The sequence below is a fragment of the Linepithema humile genome, chromosome 6 (genome assembly GCF_040581485.1).
Source record: "Linepithema humile isolate Giens D197 chromosome 6, Lhum_UNIL_v1.0, whole genome shotgun sequence".
Taxonomy (NCBI): domain Eukaryota; kingdom Metazoa; phylum Arthropoda; class Insecta; order Hymenoptera; family Formicidae; genus Linepithema; species Linepithema humile.
The window spans coordinates 18,311,906-18,336,733 of NC_090133.1; the positions used below are offsets into that span (position 1 = coordinate 18,311,906).

The 24,828-nt window shown below is 41.2% G+C and overlaps 1 protein-coding gene across 7 annotated transcripts in view; it reads left to right on the forward strand.

The window, feature by feature from the left end:
• LOC105674723 (uncharacterized) overlaps positions 1-24,828 on the forward strand; it is a 237,534-nt gene that overhangs the window by 207,456 nt on the left and 5,250 nt on the right. For 4 of the 7 annotated variants that reach the window (XM_067357834.1, XM_067357833.1, XM_067357836.1 and 1 more), the window contains 4 exons: positions 6,102-6,237; positions 11,765-11,898; positions 18,227-18,339; positions 18,573-19,233. In XM_067357834.1, coding sequence (XP_067213935.1) covers positions 6,102-6,237; positions 11,765-11,898; positions 18,227-18,339; positions 18,573-18,771 — 582 coding nt within the window. In that variant the 3' untranslated portion in view covers positions 18,772-19,233. Of the gene's footprint in view, positions 1-6,101; positions 6,238-11,764; positions 11,899-18,226; positions 18,340-18,572; positions 19,234-24,828 lie in introns of those variants that run through there. The other 3 variants (XR_010890910.1, XR_010890909.1, XM_067357837.1) reach the window with 1 other exon arrangement.

A 24,828-nucleotide genomic window follows, 5' to 3' on the forward strand; every position in this document is an offset into this window, starting at 1 on the left:
GGGAAAACTATCGGTTCTCCCGCAAACGAAACCGCGAACGATGAGCAAACTTCGTTTCGAAAATATTTGTCCCGTCGCTCAATAAACGGAAACGCTCTTTCCGAAGGAGCTTAACGCGCAAGCTTTACGAGCGGCTTTGTCGCCTGAAATAAAAACATCTGTTCATCAAAGAAAAATATTGTTTGCCGCATAATCCGCAAGGAATCGCGGATTAATTCAACTTTATACCGAACTCCTTGGCTGCGTACCTACAACATGAAATTATTGTATTGACGCTATAAATTTTCTCTATCAACTTTATTATTATCAGGAATAAGATAAAATTTATGTTCCGTTATAATATGTACTCCAAGTTCTTGTTTTATCTTTTTTATGCAAGGAACAATATAGATGTTTAGATTATCCGATCGATAATCTCTTTATTATAACGCAATTTCATTATACAAGTTTTGAATTTTACACAAAGAGATTTTATGACCTACATTCTGCTTTTTGAGACGAGAAATATTAAACAAAACTGTTTGTAGCAAGTAAAATCGTGCGCGACATAATTTAGGTCAAAAGCTCCGAACACGTGTTTATCAATGCTTCGTCTCGCTTTATATAGACTTAGCAAAAAAGAAGACCAGGATACACTATCAGGACGCGGTGTGCTCCGCGTATACGTGCGCGGGGGAATGCGCATCGTATATCATAGACCGCTATTGTGCTCAACAACGTACATGGGAGCGCTCAAGTTTTACGGCTTTCCGCAAAGATTTAGCGGCGCCAATCTACTCTTTATATTACGTAGTAGATGAGGCTGAATTCAGAGACCTTCTCTCGAAGAGAGATTGCACGAGGGCGAGGCATCCCCCGTACTACCATGATGCAACAGATACAGGTTGCGATACGTTCATTGAAAAAGGGTCGACCGGTTTTAATGGACACGCGATATCGGTGATCCGGTGATGTGATTACGCGTCCACGTAACGGGAAAATCGAGTTGCTACAAAATTCATAGCTATCGAGTTTTCGGCGAACCGTATTTTGGCGAGAACCAACCCCGTCCCTCAACTCTAATCTCTACTCAACTTTCACCGATGATCTATAACAACTGTGTGTTTAACGAATTATCATCCAATGCGGTCTTATATGCGACGATTCGTGTACAATCTATACAATCTGAATTAATGCGAAAAGAAAGATTCCATAATTCATAAATGTGAAAGGTAACAAACAAATGTCGGCAGACAGGAATACTTTATTCGTGGATATATTAATCAAATTCTTCAGATAATCAATCTTATTGAATGTCGAGAAAGCAGTGCGATGTTAATCTCTGTACAGTAAGCCCTACTTTTTCGAAATTCGGAAAAAATAATAAAAATTCCAGAGCTCTTTGATTGATTTTAGAAAGATTTTCGAAATTGTGAAACAGTATTTATTTTGCAGAGAGATCGGCGTACGACCTACGGTATTTCTAAATATTATTTATCTCGGTATGTAAATGATTCTTTGTCGACACGAAGAATATTACTCATATATAATCTTTGATCTTATGATATTGCAATTTTTCCTCCCATCAAGTCCGCCTGTGTTTAGTGTCAACACTTTATATGAAGCAAGATAAAAAATAAGACGGATAACTACATAAACTTCCTCTCTCTTTCTTTCTCTCTCTCTTTGTCTTCTTATCTTACATTTTAATATCTCGTCTATAGATCCTTTTGTGTCGCGCGCAACGGGACAAGCCGTAAAACGCAATTACCTTTACGACTACATATTCGCTTTGACGTAGTACGCTTTGTGGTGGATAAGCACGTCGTGTATATCTTAATATTCTAAATATTACAAAATTTCTAAATTATTAAGACCAGAATATCCTGCCTTTTCATCTTAGCACGCGTGAAATATAAAGTTTGAATGACGATTTTGCGAAATTTTTCATGCGAAAGAAATTTGTTATCAATTTTAAAACACATTACTAACTTTCATAATTTATTTCTTTTTGCATACATGTTGTCCAAGAACGACAAATACTATTAATTAAATTTAATCTTTAAAGATATCTATCATTAAATTTATATTTTTAGGTTTTTGCTTTACATATTACTTAAAAATTTTACTTTAATTTCATACTAAATACTTGGATTTAGAAAAATCTTTGACGAGCATTGCGCCAATTACTGATAGCGACGCGTAATTGAAAAATCGTTTGACGACGTTTACACCGATAGAAAAAGTTCGACCATACAGTTTTGCTCACATAGCGTATCAAATCGTTGAAGGTAACTGAGTTTGCGGGGAATTGCTCGTTCGACCGTAAAGGAATCGCACCGTCGCTCCCTGAGAAAAGACTAAAGTGAAACTGCATCGGGCGCGACAGGAAGCGAGAAAGTATGGACAACGCGAAGAAGAAGCGTCGAATCGGAATGGCGCGCGCAGTATTCGCGTAAAATATTTCGATTTATTCCGAGTCGCGGGAGGTCGCGTTCGCGACGCGTGCTCGAGGGCACTACTGCATGTATATGTATGAACAAAGTCGCGTGATAATAAAGCGCTGCACTCAAAGCTGTAATAAAAATAAAGCCCGACTGCATCTATCGCGCCACGGGTTTAGATATGGAGAGCAGTGTTATACGCGATCACAGTAATATGCGCAGTGGTAAAAAGAATCATTGCAATGGTGGAAATGCAAAAGCGCGCAGCGCACAGAGGAACGACGAATGACGATGTCTGGAAATACGCGTGTACTATTTCTTTCAGCTTTCGGCGGCAAGTTATAAAGGAAATGTAACGAAGAGTATAATAAAAAATAAACGCCGTTGACGATAATACATTATGTATATTATGGGAATAATTTATAATTAATATGTTTAAAACCTGACAAACTGTATTTTATAAAAAGCACGAGAAAAAATAATAAAAACTGATTCCTCGATTCATCTTTGGCGGATTCCACTTTAGATTTTATATTTGGAAATTAGTTAAAACAAAAACAAAAATGTTGAAAATTTCGAATTTGCAATGATGACTTTCCACAAGCTTTTCACTAAAAAAAATTGCTTTTAAATTTATCACAAAATCTGAAAAAAAAAACATTCAATTCCAAAATATCTCGTACAGCATTCAGATATGGATTCGTGTAGTAATTTTCGGGTGTCGGCGGAAGCACGAGCCTTTCATCATCGTGAAAAATGACGACAGGGAACTTTTGCAAGAAGGACGAAGCCTTCGACGATCGGGCCAACTCGGTCAGTACGAAAAGGGTCCATAAACCGGCGGTTTATCGGAGCGAGTCGAAAAAGCACGACAGCGCAAAGAGAAACGCGCGATAACTTCCTCAAAGCATCCGAGATTGTTTGTTGGCATCGCCACGAAAGTTTCGTGCAAGAACCTGAACCGAAGAGAACCGAAGGGAAAGAGAGATTGCGAGAAAGAGAAGGTAACATGGAGAGAGGGATTAAGGAAGATGGAAGGTTTACCCAGAAGGTAGATTCTAGCACATCGCGAAAGATCCAGCTGTTGATTCGTTCTCGATGAAATTTCAGACTCGAGTTGGCAGGTAATTTCAAAGCCGCGTGTTTCTTCCTCTTCCCCCCCCCCCCACCTTTTTCACTCTCTTTCTCATTCGCCTGCTTACTTTATATGCACGTGTCCACCCCTCCCTCCCCTCATCACGACCTCTCGCAACTTCGTTCCTACAGTTCGTCTTTTTCATCATTTTTCCAAGCACCTCAGAATCTCTCTCGGTTTTACTGCGAATTAGTGAGCGCCATTCAGGCAGGGCGCGTCCATGCTCGATGAAGGTAAACGTGATTACGCGAACGGGTAGGGTGAAAACAATTTTTACATTAGTTGCTCTTCCGCACCTCTGGAAATCTAGAGAGATCCACCCGGAAGCGTCCTAAGCTGCGAGATCCGTTCGTGCTACTTTATTATTGGCATTACACTCGTTACCGGAATATTAAAGATGGAGTATGCATGAAGTGATGATTGTGGAATGAAAAAAAAAGTACGTTAGTTCGGGCTCCTAGTTGAATTTTTTTTCGATTCTGCGATAATTGCAGTTAAAAGAGGGGGAGTACGATTTGCAGTAATATCAGAGAAAATATGTACTTAAAAACGCTTTTAACGGCGTCAAATTTCAGTGAATTGAAAGACATTAAGCGCCGAATGAAAGAGATCGTAATAATTTTAATTTAACTAACAAAAGGAAACGATTACAATCGATATTCAATGAACGGTTAGTTCCTCGCACAGTTCCCTCGTTTTCCTTTCACAGATCTCCTCGTAAACTTTGAACGAACGGCGGAGAGAAACGACGGATATTCTTGTTCGTAAATAGCGATCGAAACTTCGCGACTGCTTTCACAATGTCCACTCAACAGACGACATTGCCGGTTTATAAGCACAATGTGTCTTTATTGCAGTTCATTGAAGATATCCCGCGCGAGTGCGAGAGAATTTACGTTATACTACGTCGCGCCGCACTGTGATCTACTCCACTTCGAACCATCCGACATCTGATAAAAAACGCGGAAATTAATTCTATCCCATGTAGATGCAAATCACTTGAAGACGAGTCAAATATTGCACAATTATGGAAAATAGATTGTGCAATTTAATAATGAACTTAAAGTATTCATCGAACACACACGGAAAATTGTGAACAGACTTGTATAAAAGTTACATAGCCGAGAGATACAGGAAGCCATTTATAACGAGAGATACGGCGTGGACGTATTTTACAGGTCTTTCATTGTTCGTCCTGCTTAGATTAACGATGTCATATCTTCTTAAATTTGCGTGATTCTTCACACTTTAATACACGTCGGGAATCAGGCGCGGCGGCAGCGGCGACGGCGGGCGGACACGATCGCTTTTGTCCAGGGAGAGTTTTCTTTGCCGATAGCGGAGAGCCATTGGACCGAGCCAGATTAATAGCTCGCCCTCCAACACAGAAGGTTCGAAAGATCGGCGGCCGGGCGAGCAAAAGGGATGAGCCGATTCGGCTCACGTAATGCTCGTTACACGTCGGACGATATTAACGAGCGCCGAAGAGAGCGGAACTTTCCGTGCCGTCGAAAACGTGAATCGGAAGCGGACGCACCGTCTCGGGAATCGAGACGATCGTTCGCAACGACGTCGAGACGTCGATTCCCGAGACTTTCGAGACACGACAGTTTACTCCGTATCGCGCGTACGAGCGATTTCTCGACGAAATTGCCACGGTCCCCGCTTGTTTCCGCCGACGAAAGGATTAAGGTAGCAACGGTTTCGATAATTGTATCGATTTGCGTTGATCGTATCCGGAGTGATCGCGATCCAAGCGACGATGCAGCCATGTGTTCTGTATAGGTCAGTGACTTGATAGAGCCGTGACCTACCTCACTGCCATTAGTCAGCTGACCAGCTGATCGTAGTAACGCAGTAGTTACGTAATATTACACGTACGCGCGCGACATGCACACACATCGGCGTGCGCTGTATTTTTATAATTCGGTGAAAAATTCTTGCAGCGCCAAAACTGTATCTTTCGTGCTTATCGTTCCGTAAATGATTATTCTCAGTGCACATATACTATATCACAAAATATATGCATCAGTTTTTTTTAATTATTACTAAATGCGATGTTTCTTAACCGTCAGATATAACTAAAATATCTTGCTTTTTTAAAATTTATTTTTAATATAAGTTATCTTCATTTGACAGCTCCGTTTTGATTTATAATGAAAAACTGATTTTCTAACAATATTATTTATATATAAATATGACAACAGCCTTCGCATTTTGATAGATTTATATGTCAGGATATTTATTTCAATTTATTACGTTTCTCATAATTTTTTATTTTTTGATATTTTAATTATACAATATACAAATACAGATTCGATTACAAGAATAGATTCTTGCGCTCGAAAAAAAGTTAACAGAATTTTAATTTGACACATAAAATAGAGATATTAGCAATTAATGTTCCTTTATTTGAATAAAATTTATTCAAATAGATTGGTAATTTATATTTGTCTGCTAATTCTCTAGTCAGTTCAGTGCTTATCCGTACGCTTATTCGCATCTTGATTCTTCGTGTGACAAGTCTACATTGTCTGTTTCAGTCTGTTCAATCGGACCACCAGCAAGTTGTACTGAAGAGCGTGACTCTCCGTACCACCGGTATGTACAAGTGCGAAGTTAGCGGGGAGGGTCCGAGCTTCAGCTCAGTTAGCGGCAATGCGAGTATGGAGGTCATAGGTGAGTGGACTGGTGTCGCGTTTAATTAATAATGCTTTGAACGTGGCCATGCCGTTGTCTCCCCTTTGGTAACTCGACTAAAGACTACGATGCAGTGGAGTTTGGCAGCAGCGTGCCGAGAGAGAGAGAGAGAGAGAGATATGAAGGGAGAGAGAGAGAGAGAGAGAGAGAGAGAGAGAGAGAGAGAGAGAGAGAGAGAGAGAGAGAGAGAGAGAGAGAGAGAGAGAGAGAGAGAGAGAGAGAGAGAGAGAGAGAGAGAGAGAGAGAGAGAGAGAGCGAGAGAGCGATTGTATTTTCATGAAGAAATGAGGAGCTGCCGAGACTTGTTGTCCTACATGTAATACTCCACCCTATTCGGGAGGTGAAACGAGCCCTACACTCTAACCGTGGATTCGCTACCGCGTTTACACGTTCGTCTAGTTACGATGGACCGATTAGTTTGCAAAATTAACGGCAACTCCGAAGCGCAGGCGATATCAGATTACAGCGTCGCGTAAGTTTGCAAGTGCCACCGAAACCCGGTATTGCTCGCAAGACAATCTAACAGTCGTAGAATGCGGTAATTAGCGAATGTCAGGTGCGTCTCATTGAAATTGCTCGTTCGCAATGGGATCAAATAAATTGGTGACCAATAAAATGTGATTCGCAGTTTTGATAATAGAAATATTATCGGATGAAAACTCGATAAAAGCGTGAAAGAATTATTTAACAATATTGCGAAACATAATGTAACATCTTAGTCTTGATTGACGGTTAAAATTGGAAATTTAAAATCACAATAGCTGTTATATTTTCTGCAAACTCTTTTTGTGCAGTAATAAATTCATACAAATAAAAATAAATTTGATATCTTTTTTTTTTTTAAGTTCAAATTTAATGCGCATTACAAACATAAATGCTACTAATGAAAATATTGAAAAAAGTTTTTATACATTTATGTAATTCTATGAACAAAATGATATCGGAAAATATTGCAGGAAATTTTGAAATTATTCATTGTGTGCAATTAATCTCTTTTTTACTTATAAAGCCATATTTATTGTGTATTTATTTTGTATTCCGGACATTTTTCATTACTTCATCACGGATAAAAAACAGCCATATAATCGCTTCATTGATTAGATGGACAAACAGATAATCGTTTGCTCCACTGACCAGTTCAAGCGGGTAAACGAATAACAGTTTGATTGATTAATCGTTCAGTTCTTTATTTGATTGCGCCATCGAACGTACGTACGTGTCCATGTGGCGTTACAAATTCATCAATAATCTGCGCATGAAAACGTCATCTGCCTTTTTTGTTTGTCTGTCTATTCTTTTGTTATTTGATCTCCGTGCATCCTGATTTCTGGATGCTTTTATCAGTTATACAATACTGCGGCGTACTGTAGCACTAGTGTATAGTATTGCAAATTTGACAGGTTTAGTCGAAAACAAAGCAAATGCAAGCAAAGTAGCAAATGGGAGACGAAACCCGATAACGAACGCGCAATATCCGCTGGCATAATCGCGCTGATTCTCCAATCAAAGATTAACATCTGCGATTGATGATTGACCAGTACATGATTCCGATTCTGCAATGTTTCGGACATTGAGCGATCAATCCCTCCGGCGGATACTTGATCCAAGCAGCCGTGCGCGTAGATGCGTATGGTGTTCTTACGAGGATCAAAGGAAGCATATCTAATTATCTCGAGCACACGCTAGACGCAGGATCAGTTGCAATAGGATTATCATACGGTCAAAGTGGGCGATACCATAGTACACAGCGGCTCCCAACTAGATATTAACTCGCCTCAACATAGGCGGCTCGACAATGAAGATAGGCACGATTACGCGGGGACTCCGCCCGCTATTGGCAAACGTAATCGCCTTATAATTATTTCGCTACAACAGACGGTTTGTCATTCGCAAAAGAATATAATTCGGTGGATGAATTTTAATACTTTTTTTTTATTTTATGAAAAGAAAATTCCGCCGACACATGTGTAAATCAAGCGCATTTATACTTCAGTTAATTCCTCAAACAGTTATCCGTTCGCGCGGAAGTTGCAATTGCGCCAAACAAAAATAATTCCGTATGTGTTGTTAAAATTCAATAAAAGAGATACGGTTAAAAATGGAGGTGTAATTTGCTGACGAAAACATAGTTAATAGAGTTTAATAATTTTTTATATTTTTTTTTCAACGTGCGAAAAGTTTAAAAGCGCGTCATAATAAGATCCTACAGGCTTCGAAAAGCATCGATTGATAAAAAAATTACATTTCTTACGATAAATATCGATTTTTACTGGCATGCCTGATAAAATTTCCAATAAATAAGGACATGCAATCGTGACATAGAATCGCTAGGCGCCTCGTTTAAGACATCAGACAGACGACAGATGAGGTTGCGAAATGATCGATCTCGCAAAAGGGCTAATCACGCGGGATCAATGTCGCTCGTCTTCCTACATTCCAAGCATGCCAACTTGCGGAACTCTGAATGCCAACTTTACAAAATACCGCGCCGTATTTCCAGTTTTATCCGCATCGCCTTCGGTCGATTTCGAGGAAGAGAAGCGAGCAGGCGATGGACGCGCGCGCCTTCGCTCGCGTTTCGGTGGAGAGCACGAAATTCGTCCAGTCGGCGCGCGAGGTACGGTGAGCGAGCATTAAAGTTTAAGAGTGCATAAAGCCGTCGAAACGCGATAAATATTACGACGTCGTAAGTCTTAAGCCGTAACCGGACGCCGCCGCCGACGCTGTGGGCCGCGCCGAAGGAGACGGAAAAAAAGAAAGAGGACAGGAGCGCTCGCGCTAGCGGGAGCGAGACAGGTCGTTGCGGGTGGAAGACGGGTGGCAGGATAGACGGGGAATTTTAAGACCGTTGTAGAGGCCTCGAGGAGGCCTGTCGTCGTGCCAAGTTTCTCCAGTCTGTCGGCTTTTCGTCTCCCACTGCATCCTTGCGACAAAATTTCCTCCCTCGCGCTAGTCCGCGCAAAGATCGATAATCCGCGCTGTACGTCACGCGGCTTCTCACTTGCAACGTGGCGAATTTTAGAAGTCGTTCGATATATAAAAAATTAAGCGTAGACACGAGACAGGAGACAAAGGCATTCCCGTACATTTCTTGTACATTTATAACTACAATTTAAAATCATAGATAAAATGAGCTTCTTTGTTAATAATTTTTTCTCTCTCTTGTTTGCTAACAAATATATAATTATTTTATTTCGCATAAAAATAGATGTCCTATTTGTCTGTCTGGCTTTGCGACTGATATGTCCTACTTTCACTTAACGGTCAGCTTGCGTTTTCTTTTTCTACCTCGTCTCTTTCCGCCAACGTGCAACTTCGATCGCATTTCCGTCGCCATCGGGCGAGTGCGTTTCAACGTGAGCAAGCGAGCGTAAATTATTCGAATTTATTTCGCCGTCGTGCCGCCGGTTCGACGATAATTTTATTGTCAAACGTTAAAAAATGTTAGCGACTAATTGTATGGAAACATGCCTATTCATTCAATCAATATCTCTGTCTGTTCTATCTATCATATTAATATTAATAATTACTCATATCTATTCGAAACTTTGACGACATTACAAATTTCAATCGCATGTTTTTTTTTTTTATTTTTTGGCAATATTATTTTTCAATCGTTTTTGAGAGAAAGAGAGAGAGAGAGACATTTATTACAAGTGCAATAAATTTGTGAAAATAAAAAATTTATGAAAATATAAAAAAGTTTTTTTTATGTTACGTACTTTATTTTATTCGACCAAACGCATAAAAGAACCTTCGTAATATTTTTACACTGAATTAATTCTTTGTATAATTCTACTAATTTGACAATTAAACGACGAACAAGCGACGTTCTCCTACTGTAAATAATATTAATGCAGCCACAGAGTTTCCGGCGGAAACGCCAGTTTGGCGTAAATCTGAAAGATCGTTATTGTAAGACTCGGAATGGCTTCGTTGAATATTCCAAGCAGAGTGTCGCGATGGCTTTAGAAGCTTATCGGGAAGATGCACTTTTATCGCGATGGTATCTTCGAGAGTGATTTTGATAAGAACCATCTCGTCGTCTCGGATTAACCCTCGGTGCATACGGAGTCGATTTAACTACATAAAGGCAACGACTATCGGAGTGAAGTTTAGCTGCAATCGAGAAATTGCGTATTTGTGTCCGTAATTGTATTTATAATTATATTAGAACCGAATAACTCTTTAAATATACATTATATTTTCTCGGGAATAATTACATAATCCACTCATAAGCGTGATCATTATTTATGCTTATCCATAATTAGTTAATCTTTATTTCATTAAAATTTAATTAGGTAGATAACAGATCTTTTTGAAATTAGAGAGAAATTTTAATTTTATAGGTAAATTTTCCGCAGGACTATAAAAATCTTTTTACCTTATGCTTTTTTTCAACGTTTTTAAATACACAAAAAAGAAGAATTTGAAAAAATACTCCATCCCTCCCTTGAGCTCAGCATATTCTAAATTTGTAATTAAAAATGGGTAGTGCAGAAAGGCGTTAATTTAAATTTACTTCAGCATCAGCTTTAGAGTTGAAACTAACCGACAGCATCTATCTTCTATTCAGCGGAAGCTTCCAGCAGAAAATACGCGCGTCAAACAAACGTGCGCATGACCGTCGTCGTAAATTTCGCGAGTGTTCTCCAAGCGAGCCCTTAATCCCCGATGCATTCTTACGGTGCTCACTTTCCCAGCTTCGACTATTAATCGTGTCTACGCGAGCCTGTCGTACGGCCGCTTCATTATGAGGAACATTAACGCGTGGTGGCACGTATACGCCGAAATTTTAAATGCGCCAGATCTAAAGCTTAATAAGCGCGTTTAGTGGCTGTAAAACTTCTTGTTAATGGCGCTCCCTGACTTTATACATCTTACCGCAAAGTTCTCAAAGAACGCAAAGCTGTTTTTTATACCGCCGGAACAATGTAGGATTTAGTATTAGAGATGTCGTAGGCAAATAAGACCGAGAGATAAACAGTCGTATTCTAAGAATTATGTCTGTTTTCTTTTTCTCTCTCCTCTTTCTCTGCGACAGTTGTTTCTTCTAAATACATTGCAAGTTTTACTGATTGTCAAAATGTTTTAACTTATGGAGATGAAAATGTTTGCTCCTTTCTTTAGCAGTACAATATTTATAATTATAATAAATCTTTTACAATCTGTATTGTTATCACAGAAATATTGTGTAATACTATTTTTATGCGTGTAAGATGCGAAAATACGAGAGTAAATCGGATCAGCGAGCAAAACGGATTATATTAAAATATTTTATAATATTTTCAAAAAATTACCTGATTCAGCCGCATCTTAGTTTATTTAAAAATAAGATAAGTGCAGACGAATCAAATCGATTTTTTAAAATATTATATTATAAAATATTTAAAAACGCTCCATTTTGTCCGTCGATCCGATTTGCCCGCATTTACGACTGAAATAAATATGATCTTCGTATAATTCTCCGTATGTACACCTAACAATGTTCTCTCGTGTTTCACAGTGCTACCTAACGAAACGCCAAAGATAACCGGGGAGGAAAAGGTGTACGCGAGTGGCGACGTTCTCGCGCTGAATTGCACCAGCGACAAGTCCCATCCTGCCGCGCGACTCAAATGGTTCGTTAATGGCCAGCAGGTGAGCAACTGCTTTTAAACATTTCTTAAGAACCACTTCTCGCAGCATCGGGGAAGATTTCGCACAAAGTAGAAACATTAAGCCGTCGTCCGTGAACCAAATCTTTAGTGTATCACTTCAGTCGACGGAATATAGTCGAACAAAGTAAATGAAAAGAGAAAAAGGAATATCATATAATCGATATCGCGAGTATTATTGTGCTGCCGTCGTATAAAGGCGTTTATGGCAGATACCTGCGCCATTGTACGAGTTTCTAAGCTTTCACAAAATCCACTATACATATGTGTAGTGTCGAAGCTTGAAAATAGCTTGCAATAGCACATGGGCAACATCGGTGGGCGAAGCAGTCACGTGTTGGGGTCGGATGGTAAATGCAAGGATATTGGCGAGAGCCGTTGATAGTGGAAAGCAGAAGAGGAAAGCGAACGGCAAGCTGATTTCAGTAAGCCGACTGAGAGTTCGACCGTCGCGGCTCGATTTCATCGTGCTAGCAACGGCGACGCTTGATGAGCCAAAGCTCCAATTAACGGCCGACAAAACGGGCGCAGCTGCGCCGACCACTACCGGACACTATTCAAAGCCTTCTGATACACGTCACGAATTGCCTCTGATACATTGTGATTTTACGCTCTTTTCCCATTTTGGAAACTTTCTATTCGCAGCATCGCGGAAAATATCCGCGAATCGATAAAAACCGGTCAAAAGTGCGCGTCCTGGAAGATGCAGCGAGCTGAGAAAAAAACCCGTAGCTCTCTAATTAATCCACGATGTGCAGTGGAAAGGGGATCAATTTACGTCTGCAGTGGAGGCAGCTACCGCGGGGCGGGAAGGAAGATTCGCACGAGAGTCCACCGCTTAATTGTTACCTTCTCCTTGCCGCACAATGATCCCAGATGAATGCAGAAGCGGGCTTTATACTTATGCCGCTTGTTCGCTCCGCGCTGTGTTTTTACGAAATCCAGTACGCTCTGTCGGCGGTCGTTCGTCGGTGTCCGTTTCTCGCGCGCTGAAAACGTACACACAAGTCGACAGAGAAACGAGAGATTCTCTTTTTTTTCGGTGCGCAGGACCTTCATTTTTCTCTTTTTTTTTTTCGTTATTATTACAAAGTTTCCGTTCTTTCGCCACGTCACGAATAATTCAATCCTTCTATCGCTCGAGGCCGCCGGAGTTTCTATCGCATGCATATTGATGTATCGCTTTCGGCGCAGCCGAGGAAAGAAAGCACGGACATATTCTTGGCTCTAACTAAAAATAAAGAAGTTTGACAAAATTGTCGAGAGGAAACTGACGAAAGCCTTCAATTTTCGATCGGGTTTGCAATTATTTTTAGGCTATCGACAAGAACGAATAGAAACAATTAGACGCGCTGAAAACATCCCAGAAATACAGCGCTTTCGTTCTTTCTTTTCGCTGTGCTGTGCTCCATCGAGTACGAGCTAGCAACCAACTCCAATATATATGTATATATATATATATATATATATCAAACCTCCCATGTAAGGTGCTCGTCCCTCTTGATACTTTATTTATCGAAACACCTCGCGTATAAACGCTTTTTTCCCCGATTTCGCAGCGTAATTCGTGAGTCTTGTAATGTAATAGCTCTAACGTAATAACTTTTTTGCCATCGCAAATAAGTATACGTAGTGTGCGCCTCAGTGTGGAAAAACACAGCGGGAACCGGGAAGCACTTGAGATCGTCGTAAAAACTAATTGGTGTAATGCCAACGAATTAGACCGGAATATAACCCGTCCGGGCGGGCGTTTGAAGAAAGCTCGTTTCTCAACGCACCAACTGGTAATATTTGCTCGGCCAGAAAGAATTCATTAGGAGCCGCGAAATTGCCGTCTATCTATCACCGTCCCCCGCAGATGCGAACGACCGCGACATAATATTCGTTGTGGAGCCCAAGTGCGCCAGCTGCGTTACAAGTCACAATGGTGTGGATCGTTTCTTTTTACAGCGGCATAATTCATAAAAATAGTCGTTCGGCTAGTGTGACGACGACCAGCGAAGAGTGCTGCCATTCTCGCCGCTTTTATACGACGACATCCGACGACAAAGGGTTAAAAAGCGCGTTGCTGGCGCGAGAGTAGAGCTCTGGAAATCAGCTGTCTATATATTCTCTCGCGTCATAATCGTTCCAACTAAATTTTTTTCTACGCTACAGAGGAAGCTAGAATATTTGCATCTTTAACAAAATTTTATAAAGCTTCGTCACAATATATTTAATGTATATTGAAAATGAATATTTATTTGATGAAAATACACTATCGTCTCATAAAATTATTAGAAAAAAAAGTTATGCAAATATGTCACGAAACTAAAGTACCGTAGCTATTTGCCAATAACAATATTTGAATCAAAATTAATTGAAAATTAAGTAACACAGATTGCTAAGTGGAATAAAATAAATATCAATTTACGTTCGTTGTTTGCGAAGGTAAAACGCAAATAAAAGAGAAAAGAACTTGCGATTATGTTCAAAAACGCGATTGAAATGAAAGAATAGATTCTCAAAAACCTTGTTGCTTCACAATCGCTGTCCTGTTCGTCACTTTGTGACGACAATGATTCCCCCGTCATGCTGCTCATCCACGATGTACTCCCGAAGTTGGCAAGCGATCGAACTTTTTCTCTTCGCAAGATTACTTGACTCGCGTTAACAGGTTTTTCGAGTCTCGCGACACGAACATTTCCGAAACAATATTACTTGTTAAGTGCTATACTAAACTCGCGCAACTTCTAATGGACGTCGTTGGGAGCGTTGCGAAGTTTTCTCGGTGGAGCAAGGAAGAGGCAGGGAACAGCCGAGACGGGGAGGTGTACTGCAGCGGAAAAGGAAGACCGAAGTCCAAAAGATAAGAAGAGAAAGTTTCGGCCGCATGCGATTCACTGCGAAGCCCTAAAGGAGTGTCGCTCGTTGTATCGGCGTAATCTTCGGCTCTTCAAAGCTTTCAGCCGGAAAGCACTCGCACACTTTACGCGACGTGATTTGTCCATTCTGGTCGTTAAGCGCGGTATTTATTGACACTTGCACGTGGATCTACCTCGCCTTAACGCAGCTAACGAATATTCCGCGTAAACGGCGACTCGTTTTCAATTTCACAAATTGAACACTTGCGAGTCGCTGTAATTTCATGTTTTCGGCAAAGTTACGTTCCTCGCCGAGGAAAATCTTGCGAGGAAAGCATCCGGTTATAATACTCGCGCTTGGTTTTACCGTCTACTTGAGTTAATTTAAGGATACAGCTACGGGAATACAGCGGAAACTGCTAGCTTTTTACTCCGCGCTAGTTATGGCTGTAGTAATCCTTTGCCTTTTAGTTATGCAATGAAATTAATGTTTTCGTCGTATAGATTTCCCAGCTCGTTTTATTGTTTGTATTATTTTTGTCGTTGTACAATTGTTCTACTCTCGTCTCGTCGATAGCTTCAAAATAGTTACAAGCTCGGTCAAAAATCAAAGATATTCGCCAGTTTCTCCCGGTTATTTTATCGTGCATTTTTTGGTCAGAGAATACGTCCGTACTTTTTTTCCCTCGGCCGATATTGTATATATCGTTGGAAAATCGTAGAAAGAGAAAAGTCAGAACGGTAGCGGTCGCGAGTCACAGTGGAAGCAATCAACGGGATCAAGCGTATCCGCCGAGTCGAGAAACGTGGCTTAAAAATGATTTAATCTTCCGGCTCTTTTCTTATCTCGTTGTTGCTTTTTGCGCAACGCCGAGATGAACTGCTTGACGACAACTGTTCAAAGATAAGCACGTAAGTGCTACGCCGGTGTAGCTACGCCAAGAGACGACAAAATTGCATCGTATTTCTGCACAAAGTGGAATACATACAGTCGAATATATAGTGCAGCGTATCAGGATGGAACGCGCGTCGTCTACGAGCTACAAAGGGATGACGTATGCGCGCGGCAACAAAACCAGACGAGAGAGCACTGCAGAATTCATAAACGATAGAGAAAACGTAAAGCGTTAGAATTTATCGATAATATGCCCCGAAACGATATCCGGCTGCTGAAATATTTCGACGGTGCGCTCACGGTGTCCGCCGGATCTTCGTCGTTCCTGAGATGCCGGCCCTCCGTTTTGTATATCATCAGCATTCTTCCCTCGAGACGCTTATCCATTCGGGGCGGAGGGCGCAACCTACCGATTGTCCTCCCCGACAACATTTAAACGACGATGAAACACAAGCTCGCCCATCTCGCCCCATTTGCGTGGCTGCGTCACGGCAGTCTCGGCGATTTCGTTACCTTAATTACGGAATTCTCTGCTTCAAACGAGCATCGCGCCGAAACTTTCAACGAAGTTTCGTCCGTCAACTTTCGCACGTTCCACGCCGTTGCCCGTCGTCTTTCTTGGCGCGCGTGTTCACGCACACACGCGGCTCGCATCAAAGTTTTTCATTCGCAAAAGAAATATTCACAAGCTCGTACGACTAGTGCTCGCGCGCCCGCATAAAGTTCGACTCGCACGTACGCACGTACAAGGTGCAGTCGCTAGGTGGTTTATTAATAGAAAAGGCAACGGGGCCGTGTCCCGACTTTCGAAGATAAACGGTAAGACATATAGGATCATACGTACGGAAATAGAATTGGGAAAATGGGAGAGAGTCGGACGGGGAAAAGACGGCGCGGAAGAAGTGAGTGGAGGAATTGTGTCGCTGTCGCGCAAAAAAATGGAAATTTTAGTCGTATAAAATACGACATACGACATAAAGAACTTGGAGGAGTTGAATTACAAAGCGAGATCCGTATATCTGGCTGTTACATAAAGTCGAGACATGGATGCGGCGAATCTGACAAACCTTTCCAAAGAAACGTCGGAGAGTATCATTAATATATTTCGCTCTCTCCGCATCGTTTTTCGATGTAATAAAATAATAATAATAATAAAAAATATTTTTATCCATTTACGTTTCTCCGATTGAAATATTATTTTGATATCAATAAAAAATAAGTGCTTTAAACCTGTATTGAAATTTTGCTATTCAAGATACAGCTGCAAATATATTATTTTATTTAGTTAGTTAATTAATGCAATCAATTGAACGAGATCTCAATCTTGCTGTAAAAAAATACTGAAAATTCGAGTATCCAAACATAGTGGATAATAACTTTGAAAATAGTTACGCAGAAATGTTATAATAATCGCTAAGCAAGCTTATAGGAAAAAAGCTTAATGCTAATATAATGAGTAAAAGATAATTACAATAATTATAACGATATTACGGGATTATAATAACGCTCTACCACGCCACATATTCTCAAATAAATTACTTTCATATTTGTTTTCTGTTCTACACGTAGGAGTCTAACAACAATTTCTCGGTCATTCTATATTCTGCATCTTTACGTCCATTAAAGCCGTGTTTTTTAACGAGAGACGAACAGTTGTTATAACATTTACTGCGTTTCATATACAATAATGAGAACTTCATCCGGGATATCGGTGTTGTTTGCCAACACGCCTGTTTACATTTAATTCCATTTCAACACGAGACTCCGTAATCAAGTTCACGATAATCTCGAAGCCGCCGCGCCGATATTAACTTCGTCTCTAAACGATATTTGTTCGTTCTATCGCGTAGCACGCGATGCGCCCGGTGTACACCCCATAGAATTGGTGCAATCACGTCGAAGCATCTGCCCCGCAGCGTCACATTCACGCTTCTCATTTCCTCCTCGATGTCTACGCTGTCCGATACGATGCAGCGATGTATCGAACGCATAGATTGTGCAACGTCCCTCGCTTTTCGGTTCCGTAACCAAGGTCTACAATTTATTAGACGTATAATTACCACACACGTATCCTTACGTCCCGTGTTCTGGATTTATGCCGCCGTCCTTCTTACGTAAGGATCAGTTTCGCCGAGAACCTCCGTTAATTAACACGAGTTCGAATATTGGAATAATAGCATTACGTAGAAGAAGCGATAATTAGTCGCCATATTTGCAATACAGGAACAATAACCTTCTCTGTACATCAGTATTTACATTTTTTTTCGTTTTTCTTTTTTTTTTTTGCTTTTGTTAATCATTTTCTCTATAAGTTAATTAACGATGCGGGCATTGATTTTCGAGTTAACGCACACGATTTTGGACAATAACAAAGATTTATTTGTGGCGAGGCAGTTGCTCGTCCATCCATATTCCAACTTTTTAACAGTATGAATCGATGGTTCCACGCTCGGCGGAACATCGCGACGAATTCTATTCATCCTTCCCCGATGCTGGAATCGGAAAGTTACTTTCAATGCGATTGGATTCGATCGCGAAGAGAAGCGTTGCGCAACAAACGTTGATTTTTCCAGGTGAAGCCCGATTCGGAGATGTTTTTCGAGCAACACGGATTGTACTCCACGATATCGAGTCTGCTACTCGAGCTAAACCCGAGTCATCTCGTCAGCGACAAGATAATCGTCAGGTAATTTTCATCTTTATAACGTAGTGTAGTATATTTCCGTCGTTCAAACACAGAGCTGTTGCTTATAGCGCAGCTCGACGCATACCCCATAAATATACATCGCGCTCGCTCGCGAGCAGGAGTTCGTTTTACGTGAGTTTCGCGCGATGGAGCGCGATAATTCACCCTTCCGCCTGACCGACCGAGCCAGAAGAACCACCGACTCTGAAGCATGATCGAATGTCTTGTTGCAGGTGCGAGGCGACGGTGAGACCGAATTACGTCATCGACGACCGATTCATCGACACGCGCGACACCAAAGTTTTCGGTGAGTCTCCACGTGATACGAAATATAATCGACATATAACCGGCGAACGAGACGAGATGATCAATCATTGTTTTAACTGTGCTGGAATACTTGAGCATGCCAAGTCTGGCACGTTTTTCAGTTAAGTAAATTAAACTCGTGCGCAAAAAGATAAAAATATTAAAGTAGCACTCGGTTAATATATTATACAATATTCATCTTTGCCGAATCCACTTGAGATATAATAATATAACTCGCAATAATGTCAGAGGCAGAACTCGGTATAATTTGATGTGCTATTTAAACATAGAAGGAATTTGCAGAATCGGAATTATATTTATAAAGTTAGTATTTTCGTTGAAATTTTCTGCTACTGCATCAACATGTTCTACTTTATTGGACGGAAAATTACACACCGCGTGCGCAGAGTAAACTGACAAATTTAATAACCATAATCCACAATTCAAAAACTTTAATCACATACGGTAGTTCGAGACAGCGTTGTCCTGGTCCCGAGAATAAATCATGCGCTTGCAACGAGAATTAAATCATTTTCATTCATAATATACCTTTATTAAATTATTGTATACAGATGTACGTGACCAAATAATAATAAACCATGATGACAGATCGGGAAATGAGAAGTCGGCAGAAACACGATTTAATTACACATCCACTTGTATAACATATAGATAATGTAATATATCTATATAAAGAGAGACACGATACACTCTCTATATAATTATAACGCAATTATAATTCAGATATGCGCACGATAGTGTAACATAAGACTTCCTTTATTCGTAATTGCATTTATAATATGTATGACATGTAAAATTATAAATAGGATCCTATATCAAAATAGAAGACCTAAAACAAATTTTAATAATTACATCGTGCAAATTGGAAACGTTTGAATTATAATATCCAACGTTTACCGTGACGGAGCACAGCAGCGGAGACAAATTAAATCGTGCCGGCCATATTCCGGAGTTTCTCCCACTCGCTTCGATTATCGATATCCTGCTTATTATTTTTTTATTTTATTTTTTCAGACCGACCGACTCGAGGGAATTTATAGCTTTATTATTTTCTAACATACGAAATTAGCCTGGGACCGCGTTATATCGGGGGCCCGGCGAGCCGACCGACTCAGCTCCCGTGGGGGCAGGAGAGAAGGCGGGAAAGGACGAGGGTGTTGCGGAGAAATTAAGACAATAATTTACAACCGTTACCACCTGCTCTCGCAACACTGCGCGCCCACCCGGCTGCACCTGCAGCTACTTTAACCTTTCCTCCGCCGCGCCCCGGATTCACTCGCGACCGTGTGCGTTCGTTATCATCTAATTCCTACTTAAATTAGTTCCGACCACTTTTCGCACTCTCCTCTCCCCTGCTCTCTGTCCCTTTTCTCATCTTCGGTATCCGGGGCCGTGTTATAAGGCAATCGATAAGCCATACCATATACGCGATAATTGCGAAATTACACCGGTGCAAAAGCGCTTCGTTCCCCTTGCATGAGGTGTTGCGCCGGGAGGGAAAATCGCGGGCCCGGGAAGAGGTCGGGCGAAGGGATACGTGATTCATCAGATCGTACACAGAGCGGCGCGGCGTGTCTGTGTATGCGTCCGCGTTTCCGCGCGACAACGCGCCCCGGCAACCGGTGGCAACCGGCGCAACGCGATTAAATATTTATCAGCTAATCCCTCGTGTCACGCAATTCGAGTTACGATAAGAAATTCACGATTCGCGCACGGTAGCGTTACAGCGTGCGCGGATACGCGCCCGGCGCGGCGACACATCGGACATGTGCCGATATATATCACGAGAGTTTCACCGCAGAGTAGTATTTTCCGACCCGCCCGATGGACCATAAATCGACTTTTCGCGAGAGCACTCGTTTACACGCAACGCGGCGGCAATATTTCGCGGCGATGTAAGCAGACCATTTTTCGTGGGAACGCGCAGACACTCGCAGTTGACTGGTCGTTGAAATCGCAATAGTAGCAGCAACATTCGAGGGGGAGAAGAGAGAGAGAGAGAGAGAGAGAAAACGCGCGAAAACGAGATACGAGAACGCGGTATACTCTTCGCCTGGAGCATCATGCCTCGATTCAGGTCAATTTTGCCGGAATGAGCCGCCGCAACCGATCAGTCAGCGCTTCGAATACGCGCGCGCATCTCTCTCTTTTATTAGAGTCGCAAAGGTAATCAACGATTTACCACATTTGTATACGATTGTTTGCCGGTGCAAAAATACATCGAAAAATATGCGACCTTTGGAACACCTGCGGCGGACACCGGCGTATTTCCCGTCTGTAATTTACAGGGTGTTATTGCGTGTCGTGCTCTCTATTTTTCCAAGTTATAGCTACGAAAATACCAGCGGCAGTTAAGATATCGGAAACGGTTACGGACGACACAAATTGAATGGAGCATCGTTTTTTACGGATTGAGGTAATCGCGAAGGTAATCGACGATTTGTCACATCGCGACACAAATTAACCGACGATGTAAGACCTTGCGTTGAAAATTAGATTAATCTAAAACATTGCGAAAATTGGGTTTATCGAAGGCATCGCGACATTGCATATTGCACGAATCACGCTATTATTTTTGTATGCGTCGCGTATGAATGATCGGTCCTTGCATCGATCGGCAATTGCATCCCGATTAGAACGTAAACGTTCTCGATTCGACGACGATGCGCGATTTTTGAGAATACATCGCGAGACCGTGACGACCGAAACGATTCATGCATTACGAATGCGCAACGAGAATAATCAAATGCGCGTTAGCCGCACGCCGTCACGCCGCGCAATACAAATCCCGCGGGCGGTCGGCGGGAATTACAATGCATATAATACGCGGCATTTGACTAGTTCCTCGTATAACTACGCTATTGTAAACCAACAAACATTTCGGCGCATACAAACGCGCGCGGCCTAGTTATCGGGATGTTTTGCGGCAGCCGCAGCAGCCGTCTGGAAATATGCGAGCCATAAGTCGAGCCAATTTTCACATTGTTAGCGTCAACGTGAGGCGCTTTCCGCAAAATTTTCACGATGAAAACACTCTGGACTCTACCACCGGTTCATTAATTTGATAAAAAAATAAAATTAATGTCGGACTGTAGTAATAATGAGAGTTCTTGCATACTCGAAGAAGAGCATACTCCTCTTAATAAATAATTCACGAATTTTCTCAAACGACAGCGCTCGATGATTACTGTTATAACCTTTTTGTCGTAATTGTGCCTACACGTTATTATATTCAAGAATTCTCGAAAATGTCCGTTATAACATTGGGAAGAGTCGCATGCTTTTATCGTCGCTGGATAGCCCGTCGAACAATACTCGCTCTAATTGCTTAAGTGGACCTCCGAATATCGACCGGGCGAACCGAGCGTTACACGACACGGGGGGGAAGGGGGTAAAAGGGTAAAAGAAATAAACGCGAAGGAGCAACGGACACGCGGGGAGGCACCGCCCGCGCTAGAATGAGAGGAAGGATCGCAGAGAGAACGCGACAACCGGTGTCGATCGGTGGAGTCAGGTCGAACGGAGTGGGTGAGCGGGCAAGCGGATAGGGCAGGAGAGGACAGGTAAAAAGAGGCAAGGCAAACCGGAAAAGACGTCGAACGACTCGAAGAAATTGCTCTTAACGATTTTCGATTTTCTCGTTAGGCGGAATCGTTCTTGGAAGCGCCCTACGCGACGGCCGAAGCGTCGCTACGCCTCCTGCATTTACCGCCGAGCCGGCTACCTTATAGCCCGCCGCGCGGACCTCCGCCGACTCTCAGTTTTCTTTCTATCAACGGCCACTTCCCGTCTTTCTGTGTCACTCCTCCCTTTTTGTACCTGTCACTCCTCCCATTTCCCTTCCTCGCTCCGCGCGATTTCTCGAATTATCCTTCCTTTTCTCTGTTCCTCCTTTAACCCAGTCGCGACTTAACTCGGTCACGACGTCGTCAATCCTGCCGAGGCGTCCGACCCGACCGGCTTTAATCCATTTTGCGTAGACAAGACGAGTTAACTCGTCATCTTAAAAGATTCTCGCAGCCTCGCTCTTACGTATCTGCTAATTGCATAATTACGTTTGTACTGAAAAGTGAAATTAAGCTGCACGCATTTATTATGCGCAAGATGAGTATATTATAGCTACTGTTGCCGTAGGTCTCTCTCAGTTAATTTGTTTCTGTCGCCATAGAGATTATTTACGTTTTTCTCGCGTTCATTTTTCAGAGTGAAAATTCAGTTTCCGTCTCTCGCGAAAAGAAGATTTTGGTCGCCACGTGAGTGACACTGTGATGCTAATCGTGACATTCAATTATTTCAATCGCAAGCAGACTGAAGGTGAAGATTATTTTAAAATGTGAGATAGAAAAAAATGCATCGCTCGCGCGAATTTCTCATTGTCATATCAATAATAAATGACACGAATAATAAAATGCATACGCGGAAATCTACTTATATAATTCCAGGAATATGTAATAATCTATTTTATACGATATAAAAATAAATAAAAATAAATCTGTCAAATCATAATTTAAATAAATCACTTTTAACAAAAATAAAAAGTTGATAATTATATAATACAATTAAACAAAAGACAATTATTAAGTATGGATATATGTCTAAGAAAAATTCGGAGATTTGTGTAACTGTGAATTGGCGTGTGTATCTAATCACAGGATCTGCAATGACGATTACGAGTCTTAGGTTCTTTTCGAACAAGAAACACTTAGAATCGTCGCTTCCGTGGCGCACGAGTGCTTTGAGATAATTCGATAAGCTTAGTTTCTTTGGAAAAGCGAGTTCAGTTGGGATGTGTAACTTACGGGTACGTTTCGTAATGTGATGAACGACTTCGCAAACGTCGTTCTTATTTTCGCACTGTCCACCACGCATCCCCAATGCCAATGGCTTTCTCATTCTGCACTTATTTCGACTGCACTAAACACGTGCAAGAAATGAGGAAACTTAACAGAAAAATATGCAGGAAAAATCATTCAACAATATGAAAAATCGATATTACTGCATATGTATGACGTATTACAGTGAGCGCCGTAATGCGGCATGCAAAAAAATATTTTTCTATTTCGACAGCGCTAAAATGTAAAAACTTAACAGAAAAATATGGAGGAAAATTATTGAACAATTTAAAAAATCGATACATTGCATATGCATGATAAATTACAGCGAGCACCATAGTAAAGCAGCGTGCAAAAAAATATTTTTATGGTAATAATGCATTGTATTCGCATGAACATATCCATCGTATTCATGCGGCGCATGAATATCCTATAAAATTAATTAATAATAAAACATTATACATATTCGGGATCGTGAAAAACATTAAGGGAAATTAAAATTTTATACAAAAAATATCTGCTCCATTTATATACGCATTTCAATAAATTACGAGCGTTGTTTATCGAAACAAATGTAATTCGCATAATTAATAGCTCACTCTTTTTTTCGTTATTTTTTCAAGCGACAAATCTGTACCTTTCTTCGTTCGTTGAGGGAGATTATAAGGAGCCCGGATTTTTTAGCACATTTATATTTTGCCGCTGGAAAAATTTTTATAAAATAATCCGACAGTTTCGTCGACGAGAGAAATCACTGAATCGCGATAAAACGAACCGAACGAAAGCTCGCTACATTTCCGTTACATCAGAAAATAGGGAAATCATGGACGTGTGACAACTTGACCGTCATACATCGCATGTAAAGCGAAACAATGTGGTCGGCATTCAGACAACGTAAACAGGCAGACAATACCAGTCATCCATATGACATAACTCATGGGCCCCATTGAGCTACTGAAAATCGTCTAACCACTCGATATGGTTTTTCAGAGTTATTCCACGTTCTTTCTCTTTTTTTTTTTCTGTCGAGAGCGAACGAATGAACATGTACGGTATTTTTACCCGTGTTGCGAAAGGAACGGCATTCAACTCATTCCGGAAATATAAAGAGAAATACAATATCAGTCGTCGATATGGCATAACCTAGCCGGAGCTATTGTCGACTCACTCTCTCGCAGTATTTCGCTATTATTTCTGGAAAAAATAAAATTACGCGCACGGTCTTTCCGTTTGCCATAACAGACCGAGAGTCTGTTATAACATGGAGAGTTGCATGGTCAAGGTTTAGCAATACGTTTGCCTTGAATGCATTTCTACTATGTAACTGTTC